The sequence below is a fragment of the Lagopus muta genome, chromosome Z, assembly GCF_023343835.1.
Source record: "Lagopus muta isolate bLagMut1 chromosome Z, bLagMut1 primary, whole genome shotgun sequence".
NCBI classification, from domain to species: Eukaryota; Metazoa; Chordata; class Aves; order Galliformes; family Phasianidae; genus Lagopus; species Lagopus muta.
Window position 1 is genome coordinate 65075339 of NC_064472.1, and position 16902 is coordinate 65092240.

Genomic DNA, 16902 nt, shown 5'->3' on the forward strand with positions numbered 1-16902 from the left:
ACTGCAAATCATGCTTCTTCCCAATAAAAGATCAAACACAGAGAAGAGTTTGTTTTGACAAAGACCCCAAAACTTCCAAATCAACAAAACAGAACATGTATGTTTTTGGGTGCAGTGTAATTTTAACTATATGCATAATGTTCAGCAAAGGTGGATAAAATGTTATGCAGGTCATATCTGTACTGAGAAAAGAGTAATTAAGATCGTCCCAGCTGTTCAAGTCTGTTCTGTTCTTTAGACTAGGCTCACAAGTGAAAGTGAAGTGCCTACTAGACTTTCTCTGTTCATGTAGAACAGAAGGAACAGGTAGAAGAATCCCCTCAGGCCTTTGCAATTTCACTCTGGAGCCAGTTTTAGTGCTTTTTTTAAAATTTATTTAACTGTTAATGAGTTTGCTTGATCTTTCCCACCATTTCCCCAACTAGCCCTTATACTTTGCACCCTGCCTCCTCCTTCTCTTTTCCATAGTTAACCCAAGAGAGCCAGTTTCGTACAATTACAGCTGTGTGAGTTTGGCAGCCTTTGTAATTCCATGTCAAGTTATTTTCTTACGTATTTTTTCAGACAGGAAAACCTTAAAGCGATGACTGGTTCTTTAATAGTAATAGTACTCCTGTTTTAGAGAGACTTTTGGGCATAGTCATTCTTTTCAGTAACACGTGAAGGTACTAGAAGTCTTCTAGCCTTGCAAAATAAAGCAAATTTCAAGTGATGACAAGATTTCTAAGGACCTGTACTACGATTTAGTACTAACCTTAGTGTCTTTACCAAAAACCTTGGAATGGAAGCAAATCCAGTTTTCAGAAAGGAACAGCTTTCCTTGATAAAGAATTTCTTTCTGGAGAGCACAGGTAAAACCTAAAGTATAAAGATATTCTGTAACTTTTAGTGTACACACAACACACACTGGCATTTTTTTTTTGCTCTTTTTTAATTTATTTATTTCTCTTACCCATTACCTGTTTGGGTTTATATCTTTTAACAAACAATTTCAAACCATCCCTGATCATTGCAGGGGATTTGAACTAGGCAATCTTTGAAGGCCTCTCCCAACTCAAACGATTCTGTCACTCTAAACCTTGATACACTGAAAAAGTTTTACAAGTATAGAAAAGCTCAGAAGATTTCACAAGCTTTACTTTAATTCAAAATAGATGAAGAATAAAGATTGAAATGTGTAATATGCAACAGGGTCTCAGATGCCAAGACACTTTTTTTGACAGAGTACCACCTGGATTCCTACAAAGCTTTAGACCAGTTTTCAAAACATTGCTCAAGGTTACTCTGTTAAGAATTACAAAGTGAGCTACAACACCAAAAGATGCTAAACACACAAAGAACAAAGAAATATACATTTTACAAGACTGTAACAGAAACACCCCTGCATGCAAATGAAGCCTTGCAGCTCCAGGCAGCTGGAGTTAAAAGTTTTTTAAAACTGGGGTAGTGCTTTTTTTTATGCCACCAGAGTTGGCAGATATTAACAGTATTTTGATCCACAGCCAGCAATATAAGGGTCTTAATACTCACTTTGTTTTAGTGGCTCATCAATGGAAACATCCAGAAACAGCTTATGAAAGTGTGCATTTGCCTTCAGCTAAAAAACAAAAAGGCCCACCACGAAAGACACATGCCTTATTAGATATTCTTACATTTAAGTGACTCATACAACTTCCTATACTCCCATTTTCTTCTCCTTCTGCCTATTTGTTTTACAGCAAATCATCATTTTTGCTATATGCCTATTAACTTGTTCTGATCTAAGATAAAAAAAGGGACCTACATCCTTACACAATCAGGAAATAGAATACTAGTAAACAAGGGTGCTCTTCCAGTTCTGTATTTGCTCTTACCAGTCATCAACAAAAAAAGTCCATCTTCTCCCTACCTGATTTGAAATATGTTTTTTCCTTTCAATTTTGGAATCATTCTTGCTTTCCACTGTCAGGAGCGGACTTTCTGTACTGCTCTTTGTCCTGAAAATAATAATTAAAAAAAAAGCATGCCATGTAAGATTATTGACCTCATTTAATTTGCCTTTTAAGTTATCAACAGGGCATTTTTTTTTCTGTGAGACATGTTAATCTTTCAACTGCTACAACCTGATTTTTGAAGTAGTACATAGCAATGTATAGGAGTCTGTCTTAATCTTGAATTAGGCCAGTCCTCCAAGAGGTCTATTTTTAACTTAGAAGGAATATTTTAGACCACTAGTTGTAAGGAAAAAAAACGTTCAAAGCATTTTTATAGGTTTAATGGATCATCATTGTGCCTTGCTCCATGTTTGTTTCCAAGCAACATAAGAAACATTAAGCAATTCACTTGGTAATGTAATAAAAGTCAAACCTTAGTAGCAGAGAGTTCAAGCTAGTGCAGTCGAAGCTATGAACTTATACTAGAAGAAGGGAGGTTGTTTGGAAAGTGCAACAGAGAAAACAAGGATGTACATTCAGAGAATGGCTACAAACACCAGTGTATGGAAATCAATGAGACAACCAGCAATTCTGGAAGTGAAGTTTCCAATAAATCAAAAAGGACTATGAATGCTCTTTTTATAGGAAGCTGTTGTACCTGTACACCCTTAGCAATTCATACTGAAAGAAAAAAGCAACAACAACATAAAAAAGCCAAACAGCTCAGAAGTAGAAAGAGCACAGAGGAAAATCTCTGAGGATGATAGGAAAATAAATTCTGCTTATTTCAGGGCTAAGAGTGAGAGGAACCTTAAATTAGGGTTATAAATAAATTTAGGAAAGAGATTATACAGCTGGGGGACTGGCTGTGTTTCTCAGGTGGTCCCTCACAGAAGAAGCCTCCAATATACATCTGTAGGCATATTCACGTTTCTGTGCAATGTACCAGTCAAACTGAATAGCTAGCTTTGCCTTATGCCAATCCTTCCATATAGCATAGAGTCAAACTGTATGAGAGGGTTAAACTGGAAAGAAGTTTTACATAAAAAGTTAGCACATATTTCTCTCAAAGATGCTTCAAAAATTTAAGTGCTGCTTTGTAACTACCTGCCCTGTGACCACAACCACTCTGTCAGGTTGACCACTGACTTCTGCATTAGCTGCCCAGTTGAAAGTGAAAGGAATGCAAAATTTGCCCTTCAGAAGTTGTGTTTTTTTTTTTTTTTAATTATTACTTCAGTTTCTTTAAGAGAGACTGCAGTCATCTGATACAATATAAAGTGCAGAGTCCAAAAATATTTTTTTGTTATAGCTTTACAGTGGATAAGCACACTAGCAAGAAAGTATTCTACGAATAACCCAGGACTCAAACTGCAGCTCAGTTAGACTGTGTCAACCTGGCTGTGAACAGGACGTAACCAGCAGTGGTTACAGTGCAGTGCATTCTTCCCTACAAGAGTAAAGCTAATCCAACCCAAGAGTTCATACTACCACTCTTCTGACTGCTGCTGCCATGGCAGCCTCAGAATGTAGGCTCCCTGCTTACCTGCTTAGGGTGCAAGCTAACCCACAAATGGGGTATCTGATAAATCTCATTTCTCAGCTCAGCTTCCCATTCTGATTTTTTAATTAATTGACAATATTCCTGACCATTACCTAGCAAAATCAACTTTCTTTCCATCATCAAAATGTTCCACTTCACTGGTAGGAGTTTGCAGCAAAACAGGAGGTGATTTTCCTGGCTTTCTTCTTTCACTCGTTCCATTTTCTACATCAGAACTGCAGGGGGGAAAAAAAAAAGCAATGTGTATTGCAGGATTCACACCAATGCCAAATGCCACTCTGCCATATTGTCATTATTGAACAAAATGAAAAACAAAATTATGACATCCTTTACACTGATGTCCTGAGAAGTCTGCATCTATTAACTTGTCAGTATTACGTCAGGACTTTATATTCATTAGAAAGATGTTGAAGTGTTCAGAAGCACAAGTAGTGTTCTCCTGGTTCTTCTTGACTGGAGACTGGGACCCAGGCAGAAAAAGAGCAACAGACCAGTAGAAGAAACTGGATATACGGATGATGTAGCACTCAGGAAGAGCGAGGAAAAGTAACTGTTCCCCTCCACTCTGCCATTTTAAGGCCCCATCTGGAGTAGTGCATCCAGGCTGAGGCCCCAGCACAAGAAAGATATGGAGCTGTTGGAGCATGTACAGAGAAGAGCCATGAAGACCACAGAACTGGAGCACCTCTCTTATGACAATTGAGGGAGCTGTGCTTGTTTAGCCTGAAGAAGAGGTTTCAGTGAGACCTAATTGTGGCATTCCAGTCCTTGAAGGGAGCTTACAAGCAGGAGGGGAACAGACTTTTTACGTGATCTGATAGTGACAGGACAAGGGACAATGGCTTTAAACTAAAAGAGAGGAGATTTAGCTTAGATCATAGGAATAAATGTTTTACTCAGAGGATGGTCAAGCCCTGGAATAGGCTGCCCAGAGAAGTTGTGGACGCCCCATCCCTGGAAGCATTCAAAGCCAGGTTGGACAAATGCTCCAGGCAGCACATCTAGTTGGATGATAACACTACTCATGGCAAGGGGGTTGAAATAGGTGGTTTTAAGGTCCCTTCCAACCTAAGCCATTCTATGATTTTATGATTATACATCTCAACAGTTAAGAGTGCTGGAATTTCAGTAATGAGGAGAGGTAAACTGCAATCTTGCCACAGATGTTACAGTGCTCATGACATTTGCAGCTCTGGTTTCCTTTCCAAATGTACAGTCTCATTTTGGAAAAATGCATTTCACTTTTAGCACTTAGATATGATGACTAACGGAAGTTACTTTGATTGGCAGGTTGAGAGATAAACATTATGCATGGTAACACCTAACTCTTAACAGAGTATTTGTTGCTCACTGTTGCATGAGGACATTGGATTGTATTTTGCCTCACTTACCTTTTCCACAAGACTTGATCTGCACAAAACTAACAAATGAAGGGCCCACTCCATGTGTCGAAAGTGCTATTTCTTTCTACAGAACTGTCACAGTGCACTGTCCTTTCATAGCACATAGCACTGTTTCAGAAATGCACACTGAAGAATCAGCAATAAGCAATATGTTAAAGCCCTTCCCTCATCATTTTCTCACCTCAGAAAACTTAGAGGAAAATGCCATTACAAATAGCAAGGTCTGAAGAATGTTAATGCTTTAAAATAAGACATGACAAGTAGATACAACATATAAACACGCCCTTTTATGGAAGACTAAAGTTTCCACATGAAAGAAAAACAAATTATGCTGCCTGTAATCTAAATGCCTAAACACAGATGAGAGCATTGACAGAAATTTTTCTTTATGATGTTTAATTTCTACAACTCTATGATGACAACATAGCCACTGCCATGAAGTGAGACTGTTGTATCAATAGGAAGTTTATTTTTCCTACTAAGGTAACAGCTTTGCTGACAGAGATTCCCAGACTAATCCCACTTGCTTTTAGTAAGAGCATAATATTTTCAGCTTTGATTATGCTTTGGTAAATAAGATCAGAAGATACAGCTCACAATGTCTTACTGAAGTTACAATGAATTTAACAGTGTTCTAATTCACAGCTAAATTAGGGTTAAAGCCATGAAGTTTTGCCTTGCTGATTCTGAGATTTGTTCTCAAAAAGTCTTATGTTTCCATACGGCAATTATCCCCCTTTCTAATTCTTCCCCATCACTTAACAGTCTTCACCACAGGGGCACTGAGTTGACACTTGCTAAATCAGTTCACACTTTGCATGAAAGGGTCACAGCACTAAAGAAGTTTATAAGGAAAAAATAAATTGTTTCCGAGTTGTTTTGTTCTTGGACTGGCTCTGCCTGACCACAAGGCACTGGCTTTTACTTTCGGCCTACATACATTAGAATGAAATGATCTGATTTAGCTGGAGCTCAATCTTTTGAATGAAAAACCCGAATAAGCAATTTTATATTGTTAAACATTTTATGAGGACAGAACTGTCAAACTAAGGTGCTCCCCACAGTTACTGGAGCGCCTTTATTCTCAAAGCCTGCAAATCCTGCAAGTATGAGGCTGGACAGCCTGCTTATTCTGACAAGGCAATACTACTGGCAGATCAAAGCAGCCCGAGTCAACAACCACACTTACTACAAAAAGCTTGTTGTGAAAAAGAACATATGCCCTGGGGTTTAGCATTCCCTTATGCTCACAAGTACAGTAAGATGTTTTGTTACTCCTAAACACAGTATTACTTACCACTCATACTCCTTTTTCCCCACCCATAAATTATTCCCTGTTCCTTTCCCTGGTTGCCTCTCCAAAGAGGGGTCGGATGGGACTTCAGGGGATCAAGTACAAGCTACCCTTGCTAATGCATGCTCCCTACAGCAGGTTGCACAGGAAAGTATCCAGGCTGGTGCTGAATATCCACGATTGTCTCCTTCAGTTGAGAACAGAAGGGATGTGCCTAGGCAATAACTGGCTTCAAAACATCTCAAGAGAGAGGAAATGTCCTCATAAGCTTGTCCTACTGAAAGCAGTGATAGGGTATGCTCCTCCCAGCCACCATAGTCTTGCTTACTTACACCCCCTTCACATTGACCTTTCACATAATTAAACACTACACAAGAATTTGTCCTTGTACTTCTGATATTTGTAGCTCTGTATCGTGGCTAATTTCCTAATAATTATCTTCAAAATGTCAGAAGGAATCTTATTTTAGTTGACCTTCCAGAGAAGGAAAGATCATGGCATGACCTAAAAACAGCATTTATCAGGTCAAAAGTAAATTAAAGTGCTCCTTACATTTTCAAGTCTAAGGATTCATAAATACTTTGTAAAAAGATCACAAGACTCAGCAACCCATGCAAAACAAACAAAAGATCAAGAGCATCACAGAAACAATATTATCCTTACTACTGCTGTTAACAACAGTTGCATTTAAATGAATGATGCTTGCAAGCATTAGAGCAAAGAATGTAAACTTTGAAACAGCACCTTGTTGATTGGAAAATAAACATTTTTTACATTGAACATAGTGCACTTGGTACTATTACTAAGCTGATATAAAATAACTGCTAAGAGAAAAAAAAAGTCTCTAAAATCCATCAATAAATAAACCGTAGTTATAAGCAGTATAGGTAAAACTTCTTGTAAAAATGTTTGTTTTTAAAATATGCACAAATAACAAGATGTGAGTACTGTAAGATTAAATCACATAAAAGGAAAAATGAAAGGAATACATTAATAACAGCAAATAGACAAAGTTTCACTGTAATGAAGAATTCAGAGTTGTATTATCAGTATATCAAAAGTCAGAGGAACTTCATCTCCTCCGATTTGAATGGTTTCTGTGACATAAATGCTTTCTGACAGACACCTTTGTTGAGCTGCTTGTATGGCACAAAGCTTTTGGACTTTCAACAGTTTTCCTGTTCGAAGCTAATCTTCTGCAGCACCTGGAAAATGCAGACTGCCTGTGAGCCAGTGAACTCACTGTTCATAAGTTGTGTCCTATTAACTCAGCGGGATCCTTTCATAGAAAAAAGAATTCTAAAACGTATATTTTTTTCCCAGTTCCCTTCCAAACTTGTTTGAATGAGAAACGCTGAACAAAAGTAATATACCAGAGATGTGCTAACAGGCCACAGTTTGGAAAGCAAGCCTTGAAGAATGGCCAGCTTGTAATAGATAGAGTCTTGCAGACACAAACACGTCTCAGACAAGAACTTCAGAACCAGATAAGGTTTGCTGTCTCCCGACAGCACACACAGACTTTCCTACAAAGCTTCGTAAAGACATTCAAAGGAAACCCAGGCTACTTGTTCTGTGTCAATAATCAAAGGTGCTACTTGCAACTTCAGCTGTTTGCCAAGCACAGTGAAAATAAAATTTTCTTAGGGTTTAACAGGGGTCAGCATTGCTATAACATACCCTTTGTGGACAAAGGATTATTGTGTTATATTAGAAGTCCTGCAGCCCTTCTTCATCACTTCTATCCAACAAGGATTAATTTTGCAGCTGCAGTTAGAAAGATGCTTTATTGGAAAAGATCAACCAAAGTAGTGAGGAATATCACAAGAACAGGATGGCCTAGGTTGGAAAGCATCTTAAAGACCATCAAGTTTCAAGCCCCCTGCTGGGGACTGGTTGCCAACCACAAGGTCAGATTGCCTGGGCCCCATCCAACCTGGCCTTGAATGTCTTCAGCGATGGGGCACCTACAACTTCTCCAGGCAAGCTGTTCCAGTGCCTCACCACCCTGTGAGTAAAGAATTTCTTCTTAACATCTCACCTAAATCTCCCCTTTTATTTTAAAAGACATTCTCCCTTGTCCTATCACTATCAGACTGTGTAAAAAGTCACTTCCACTCCTACTGAAGTATTGGAATGCTGCAGTGAGGTTTTCCTGAAATCTCTCTTCTCCAGACTGAACAAGCCCAGTAATTTCTTTACTGTCCTCAAGTGGGCTCGGTACAACTTATACGGACGTATTTATCACAAATGTAATGACATCTTGTATCTTTCAGCTTATTTATTGCATTTACTTGACAGCTACAAGCAGACCAAAGGGATTTGTCAAAGAAACTGAATCTGTGCACAAGGCCAAAACATTAATAGATCGTGTTACTTAAGCTATTCTTACTTGCAGATGAGAATAAATTCAGATGAACTGTTTATTCTTTCAAAAGCTAAAAATGAAAGGGAGAGGCTCAAAACGTAGCAGAGACAGCCTTCAGGCAAAGATGACTGCAAGGCTGTATGATGAAATATGCTAATGTTTGAAAGGACACTGCAAAGTGTGCTGCAGTCAGAGGCTACTTCCTTAGCACAGATATCCCTTGACTTACCATTCCCCTATGGAACAATCTTCTCAGCATTCCTTTCACTCGGCCTAAACTTGCTTGAGTTGTAAATCTTCTTTCAGAAGGTATGTCCTGTCATTCCATTAAAACTCTTTTCTACCCCAAGCCAGCCTGAACAAACCTTTTTTGGTCATGTAACTGCACTCTGAAGTATTTCATCTCATAGGTTTGCATTCATACCTTATATAGTTGAATTATTTCTCCCAAGGACTGAATAAAATACTTTCTTTTCTTTGTAAACTATCCTACTGTCCTCTTCATAGCAAATTAAAGCAGTACTGGATAAATCATCAACAGTGCTCAAGGATTTTAGAGCTGTATGTTTCTACACAGATTGGTCACTTGAGGGCAAAATGCCCACAGACTCTAGTATCTGTACAGCCACAGTACAGTGCCATGTGGCACAAGCACTGCTAATGGGGGAAAGTGCATCCCCTAAAGAAATATGCCACTGAATACTGTTACAGAATCATAGAATCACTCTAGTTGGAAAAGACCTTAAAGATCATCAAGTCCAACCACTACCTAACTATACTACCCTAAATGTTATGTTCTTACCTATTTCTAAGACCACGTACTTCTACTGTGCAACTGGAAAGATAAGCATTGATTGTCTTTGAGACTCCTGAACTATCAAAAAAGACAGAAAATGAATGTGAGTCCCCCTAATCACAAAGCAGCAACGAATTCATTAACAGCTGCTATGTTAAGAACAGACATCATGTATCCCAGCAGAACGTATTCGATATTTGCGTGTTTTGACATACTCAGCAAGTACCCCACACTTAAAGCAGAAAAGTAAATGGGTAAAACCACGGGTGTCCAACCTTTCGGCTTGTCTGGGCTGTGTTGAGTCAATAGAAATTGTCTTGGGCTGCATATGTGTAGGGAGTTCCGAAAGAAATGCCTCCTATTTACTACCTGTTTATTACCATGGAAACCATAACCACAGAGACACATGACCAATTTTTCTTTGAGTTGAACACCTGACTGCAACTCAGTACATTCCATATCAGCAGGTAATTTATTTATGTTGGCTGAAAATAGAGTTGCAAATTGTCAAAAAAGATAATTTTTTTTTTGTTTGTTTATCTTGAAACTAGTTCTCAACTTCCTTTATCAGAAAATAAAGCAAGGATGCATGTTCTTCCCTATTCACAGGACTGTGTTTAGGCAACGTATGAATGCACGTGACTATCTGCCATAACTTTATTAAGCACTGCACCCTTCCTGTGTCCTAGTTTCAGGACAGACAGTGCAAACTGCACACTAATGTGTCCTTGTTGGTGTGCAATGGGTGCATGCACAGGGCTGGGCTGAGCTGCTCAGTGGGGAAGGGCTTCGCCATGATGGTGTGGGTAGGGGGTGGCCACAGCACAGATTCAGCTGGGCCAGGTGCAGCCTGCAGGCCATGGGTTGGACGTGCTTGGTGTAAACCCAGCTGAGTTCCAACTATTTCAAGTTGTTCAAGGAGCAGACTAATTTTATTCTTAATAAAGTATAGTCAAATATGGAATAACGGAGACAACATTATATAGTGGTATGCTAACTGAATATCATACAGACATTGATGGGTGCATAATAACATATATCACATGTTACTCCAGGCATATCTTTGATGTAATACATCTGTAGGCATAAGTGGGAACCTGATATCAGTTAAAACTGATTATTAGTAGTCGAAGACATTTTTATAGTGTTCTATATGTCAAGCTATTTCATTTCAGATTTATTTAATGTGCTGTATTTCACAGCTATCTCTAGGAACACAACTACATGTGTTTCAAGTGTCCGTATTTCCGTGTATTTATTAAAAGGATGAATGAAATTTGTGAGTTAGTCTTGAAAAGAAACCCCTCCAACTTTGTTAACAAAGAGCAGGAGGAGTCAGTTTTTTTCTCACCTGAACAGACATTTCACATAATAACCAGATCAACTTTCACACTTGGACATCAGAAAGATCACTGTGACACCGCAGACGTCATCAGCAAGCATGTAAATTCTCTGCTCCAAATACCATCTATTATTAACTGGCAGTATTCTCTGTCTAATCAAAACCAGACTGCTATCACGTTCCATGGGGAAAAAAAAAAAGAAAAAGAAACAACACAGAAGAATTCCCAGTGCTCTGAAACGTGAAACATTATAACAAGATATTTTATTAGGTTAACATTAGAACAGGAACATAAGCCATTTAGCTTTCTTGTCTTGTCAAGAGTTTCCATTTCAGATATGGACTTTAAAAAGAAAATGCCTTCTTGCACATGTGTTTGCTCAACTCCACAAGATTTTTGAGATGCAATTTTCAAAGAAGTCACAGCAGGGTGCCCAACAACTATTCATCTGAATACAGAGATGGCCAAGACCAACACATGACACAGATCTTACTGATAGGCATATTTATGAGGAAAAAAAAAAAAAAAAGAAAAATGCAGAAGCCCTTGAGGCAGGCATGCAACTTGCGGACAAGCACCGCAGATACAACGTGTCCAAATTAAACAAAAACAGGGTTCAATCACTACCAGTTCCAGGAGCTTCTTAAGTATGTGCCAGCATTTGAAGATTAAAAATGGCTCACAGATTTAGCATTTCTGGTGGATTTGGCTACTCTTTTTTGTGAATCAAACATGCAACTTCAAAGTGAAAGTCAACTTTGCTGTACCACACTTCAAACCACAACATTGTTTGAAGTAAAATTATGGAAAGCTTACAGTACAGCAAAAAATTTTATGCATTTTGACGTGCTGGCTAAACACAGACCTGCGTATTTAGTGAGAAATATGCAGCCCTGCTTTCCATTTTGATAAAGGAATTTGAGAATAACTTTGAAGATTGTAAAAAAAATTCATCAATTTTTTTTGGTATATTTGTGTCTCCATTTTCAGTTGACATAAATACATTATCATCAAAACTTCAAATTGAATGTAAAGAGTTGCAATCAGACATCCAACTGAAGGAAAAATTTGATCATGTCTCTTTAATGGACTTTCACATGACCTATCTTATGAGAAAAAAGTATTCCTTGTGTCACAATTACATTTTATTCATGTCATTGCTGTTTTCAAGGATGAAGCACAGGAAGAGTAAAATTTAATCAAAAACCTCTGATGAACACTTGAGAACTTAAAAGAAGCACAACCACTTCTACTAAACCAAACAGTGATGCACTAGTTTCACAAATATATGGCCTGGTTTTATCTTTTTGTTGCTATTTTTTGTTTTATTAAAAATATCTGTATTAGAAAAACATTTTGTTACTTATATATTTTAATTATATTGTATATTTTATATGCAGCCCAAGACAATTCCTCTTCACTCAGTGCTGCCCAGACAAGCAGTAAGGTTGGCCACTCATGCCTTAGGGAAAGATGTTCCTTTATATTTGGACTGGAGCATGCATTCTTTTCCTTCCCCACTTGGCTGGCAGCCTTAAGGTGGGAAGTTTTTTCTGATTACTAGCTCTGCCCTACCTAGCACAAGAGAGAATCCTAGAATCATAGTTTCTATTGAAGAAAAAGTATGCAGCCTTAGATTATGCCACATTGTTATCCTTAGCTTCCAGAGGTCATAGGAAGAAGGGATCAGAAAGTAGAATTTTTTTACCTATGATTTGTTCAGGATGTAGAAAACAGGATAAAGGCGCTTACATGTCTACCAGTTCAATCTGCTGTATAATTCAGGCAGAAACAGCATAAATTTCTCTCTAGAACAGCACGAACATCCTTATAAATGAGGCATGATCACCAGAGCAGAAGTGCAAAGGTTTGGCCTCACTCTCCGAAGCTACATCTTTGCCTTGGAGAAAAAGCACAAACATGCCTCTACACGATATGAGACTTGGCTGCCAGCATTAACCGTGTTTTTGGAAAAAGAAAATGTCTACAGTTATATCAGATTGCATCAGGATTTAAATAAACAAACAGTCAAGCAAACAAAACCCTAGGCATAAGCAACTATATTAGTGACTGCTATTAAGAAGGCAAAAGTGGAATGGATTGCAGAAGTTTGGAAGCAAACCTACGTATACCTTATTTCCTTCCCCTGTCCTCACAGGTATAAACTAAGGCTGCCAGGAATCACTTGATCACTTCTGGTTCTTCACTCTTTTTACATAATAACGCTATATGCTGCACACAAACTGCTTTAATAAATGCAAAGCCAAAAAAAAAAAAAAAAAAAAACCAACCAAAAATAATTGGTTCTTTGGCTTTTCAATCAGGATATTCACAAACAGAAGTATGACAGGGGTTTATCATGTAGCAGTTTCTCTGATTGCTGGTGTTGACAGCAGGTAATCTACAAGCATTAACGAGGTTTCTCTGCACAAAAGGCAACTAGTTGTGCACAAAAAACTTAAAGGAGTTACTTAAAGGAGTGTCCAACTACAACATCTGGTTTTGTAGGTTTTCCAACAAGAAATGTACACAACAAAGACTAATGCCCAATTGAAATGAAAATAATTATCTAATTGTGTCCATGTACCCTGTTTTATCATACTTTACATTAAGGATGGAAACTGATTAAAGTGAAGTAACTACTGGAGGCTCCCTGCTCTCCAAGGGTCTAACAACGTATATTTTCTCATAATTATCTCTGCAATCTATAATTCATGTATTCACAGAAAAGGACAATATAAATTTATCTAATACAAAAGTCACTGTTTCTTAGTAGGAAATACTGTTAACAATGGTTCTACCCAGCACTAATCACAGCAGCAACTTTGACTGTAACACAGCATATAAAGAATCATTTTTCTTTCACAGTCTTGAAAAATATATTATTAGAATCAAATGTAACAAACAGCGACCAGATCTCTGTTGTGCTAGGCTGTCTTTCTATTTTCTGCATCACAGGACACTGAGTCTGAATGCTCTGTAAATCTTCATTTTACTGAGCTTTTTCATGGTCTACATGCCATTCTGGAGGGCAATAATCAGTCCTTCCTATGCTGGGCTTAGCAAATTTACATGGACTCTAAGATTTCTGAAGATCTAAAGGACAAATATAAAATTTCATTACACTTTAGACTTTCGCACTATAACATTGCTTCTTGTCCAGAGGAAAGCCAAACAAAACTTTAACTAGTGCAGAATAAGTTGTAATTACAAAATTGTTCTCAAGAACTACAGGTTGTCTGTTTAATAGACAGGCTAAACTAAAAAAAAAATAACAAGAAGTAAGTCAAAAGAATGTATTAGTAAACTAGGAAGGAGAAAGGAAGCAGAAACTAGGCCTCTAAACAAGTCTAATGAGGCACGCATTAATGGCTTGCAAGATTTCCTTTCCAATTGCGTTAAAAATCACACTTTAAGGAAAAAGGGTGCAAAGGGTGCCAGAGCAGCTTTCCCAAGAAGAGACTATGCGGGTTTACCAATGTATAACTGTACCAATTTGTCTGCCAATATTTGCACCAGTTGTCTCAAACTTAGCATTTCTTCCATGCCAAGACTGCCAGACAGCTCAATCACTGAACTGCCCATAGGAATGGATGTCTACAGTATACCTAGGAAGGGCTGACTCTTGGGGGTTATCAGGAACTACTGTTTCACAGTGAAATATCCAGACATTTTCTACCTGAGGGGAGGAACGCTTTATTCTATCTGTACATCCTCTGTCCTGCTGAGTTTCCCTGCTGCCCACCTGTAACTTCCACATTATTTCCTGCTAGTTTTTCTGGAAGCTTACTGACTGTCCTCACCTTAGCATGTTATTTTTCAAGGACAGAGGCTGAAGAATGTCTGTTCCAGGTAAAATTTTATTTGAGGGCTGAAGGTTTTATCATCTGCTTCAAGACACAGTGAAAACACAGAACTAGCTCTAACACTGCAAGTTTACTTCTTTTATCCCAATCTAGTTGAGATGATGTGGGTATAAGTTTTCCAGTTAACCAGTGTAGTATACAGTTGTGGCAACTACCATGTACAGAACATGGAGACTATTGGTCCCAGCAGTGGTATCAGTAAGCATGGTATCACCTGTCAAACACCAGCAATCAATCCCAGTGCCTAATGCTTATCTGCAAAGAGTATTAAGTGGCCAAGAAGCAGTTCTCATAGACCACAAATAAAGAGTAAAGGGCAGCACATTTGGGAGCATTTCAGGCTGATCAGTGATGCACTTTGGTACAAAGAAAACATCAGTTCAGATTCATGAGATACTTAAACATGCACACAAGTTAAATGCACTTAAACATGGCACTTGTTTGTTGTTTGTTTTTTTAAAGAAAAGTTGCCTTGTAACTTTAGCATGTATATACGTGAACAAAATAATAATAGGAAAAAAAAAAGGACCAATTAAAAACAATTATGAACAAAAAAATATTGTCCAGACCAGAAAACTCTATTATGTCACACCTGAAATTGCAATATTTCACTTTACAGTCGTAACCTTATTTTCAGGTCACACAATGCAAATGATACTACAAAGAATAAGAAAGAACTATCAGGGAAGAATTAAAAAAATAAGATGCATTGTGCCATTTAGTGTAGAACATGTATGTAGGCACACACCTACAGTACCCTGCAGTCCTTGAAAAACAAACAATCAATAATAATAATAAAAAGACCACATGTAACAAACACATAGTAGGAGTTTAACTGCTGGAAAGGATCTGGATCAGAGCTTACAACTTCTAATGAGTACTGAACAATCATCACTTACCTCTGTCCTTTTTACACTTGAAGTAATGTAGTTAAAGACAAAGGTTAATGAGTTGTGTTTATGCACAGGTCAACCAATAAAAAACTTTTCACTTATCAGTTGGTAAGTAGTTTTGAGCTAACATCTGTTATTGCAGCACAATACAGAGAAAAGCACCATAAAAATCACATTCTCTTTTTTCCGAGAAGTACATAATTTGAGTATAAGCATTTTCCACTGCTTTCAGTAGTACATGTTCCTCAGGACCCTATTCTGTTCAAAGAAAAAAAAAACGAAAAGTTTCCAAATCCTTCAGTGTTGTGAGTCTCAGCTCCTCATTTGCTTAAGTTATACTCAGTAGCCGGATGCCACCTTGTGCCTGCAACATCGCTCCATTTCACGTTAGCAACACCTTACCATTCAGTAATTCAGTGCACTGCCTTAAGTGTAGACAGATTTAATGGTCTCAGGATAAATACTGCTAGTGGAATCCAAAAACTTCTGTCCTGACACAACATAAACAAATACATGTGAAAAAACAAAGATGCTGACACTGAATATGCTCCACATGTTAGTACATCGCTGCCATTTCTCCGTCATGCATGGCCCTGTTTCCTGTGACACAACTTCTGTTTCAACAGCAATCCATGCAGTGAGGCTTCCAGCCTCTTAGAGCAACATCACAAGTGTCCCAAAAGAATACACCCCACCTGCAAGTCAGAGAAACAAACCTCTATTCTATACAATGCAACAGTTAATTCCTTCCTGGTGCTGGACCACATACCAGCTATCCATGTTAGGATACAACAGGTACTGGTGACTGCTTGGAAGTGTTTTCTGCCCAGCAACTTACAGTTCACTTGCAAAGATTTCCACTTAACAACAAAGTTTTGGCACAACACTACTCTGTGTGTGAATAACAGCACACATCTTCTGTCCAGTGAAACCACTGGGGTATTTTATCCTGCAAGTGTCATGCAAGCTTTGTAGAGACTATGAGCCTATTTCTGGATATGCCAGAGAATCCCATTTCCTAAATCAGTTGAAACATGTTCAAATTTTCCTGTGCAAAGTTTCCTGAATCATGGAGCAGATTAATATAATCTCAGGTTAAATCTTTAAATCAATTAACTAAAATAAAAACTTCTACAGCTTCAATCCAACAGGAGTACCCGGGAAACCACTATGGCTGCAGAAGCATTTTGAGCTATAAAGTCCATCTCTAAACAGAACAATATTTCAGGCATACCTTCAGGAAGTACAGGAATCCATGCACATAAATCTCTCCCCCTTGTGCTTTGGAAAATGTTAAGATTCCGTGGTCCTCAGCCACTCCAATGGAATTTTTTTCAAGGAGAAGCCAGCACAAGCCCTGCTGGTAGCACACTGTTCCCTGGCTTTACATGAAGTGAAAGAACACTCCTCCATCCCAACATGCATGTGCTTATTTATGGTTTTTTTTGTTGTTGTTGTTTGT

The 16902-nt window shown here is 38.2% G+C and overlaps 1 protein-coding gene across 3 annotated transcripts in view; it reads right to left on the minus strand.

Annotated features, from left to right (window-relative positions):
• The window catches only part of GRAMD2B (GRAM domain containing 2B), a 39489-nt gene that overhangs the window by 13869 nt on the left and 8718 nt on the right, over positions 1 to 16902 (minus strand). For all 3 annotated transcript variants that reach the window (XM_048932056.1, XM_048932055.1, XM_048932054.1), the window contains exons 2-5: positions 3570 to 3692; positions 1889 to 1976; positions 1531 to 1597; positions 755 to 858 (exon numbers count right to left, since the gene is read on the minus strand). In XM_048932056.1, coding sequence (XP_048788013.1) covers positions 755 to 858; positions 1531 to 1597; positions 1889 to 1976; positions 3570 to 3692 — 382 coding nt within the window. The remainder of the gene's footprint in view (positions 1 to 754; positions 859 to 1530; positions 1598 to 1888; positions 1977 to 3569; positions 3693 to 16902) is intronic.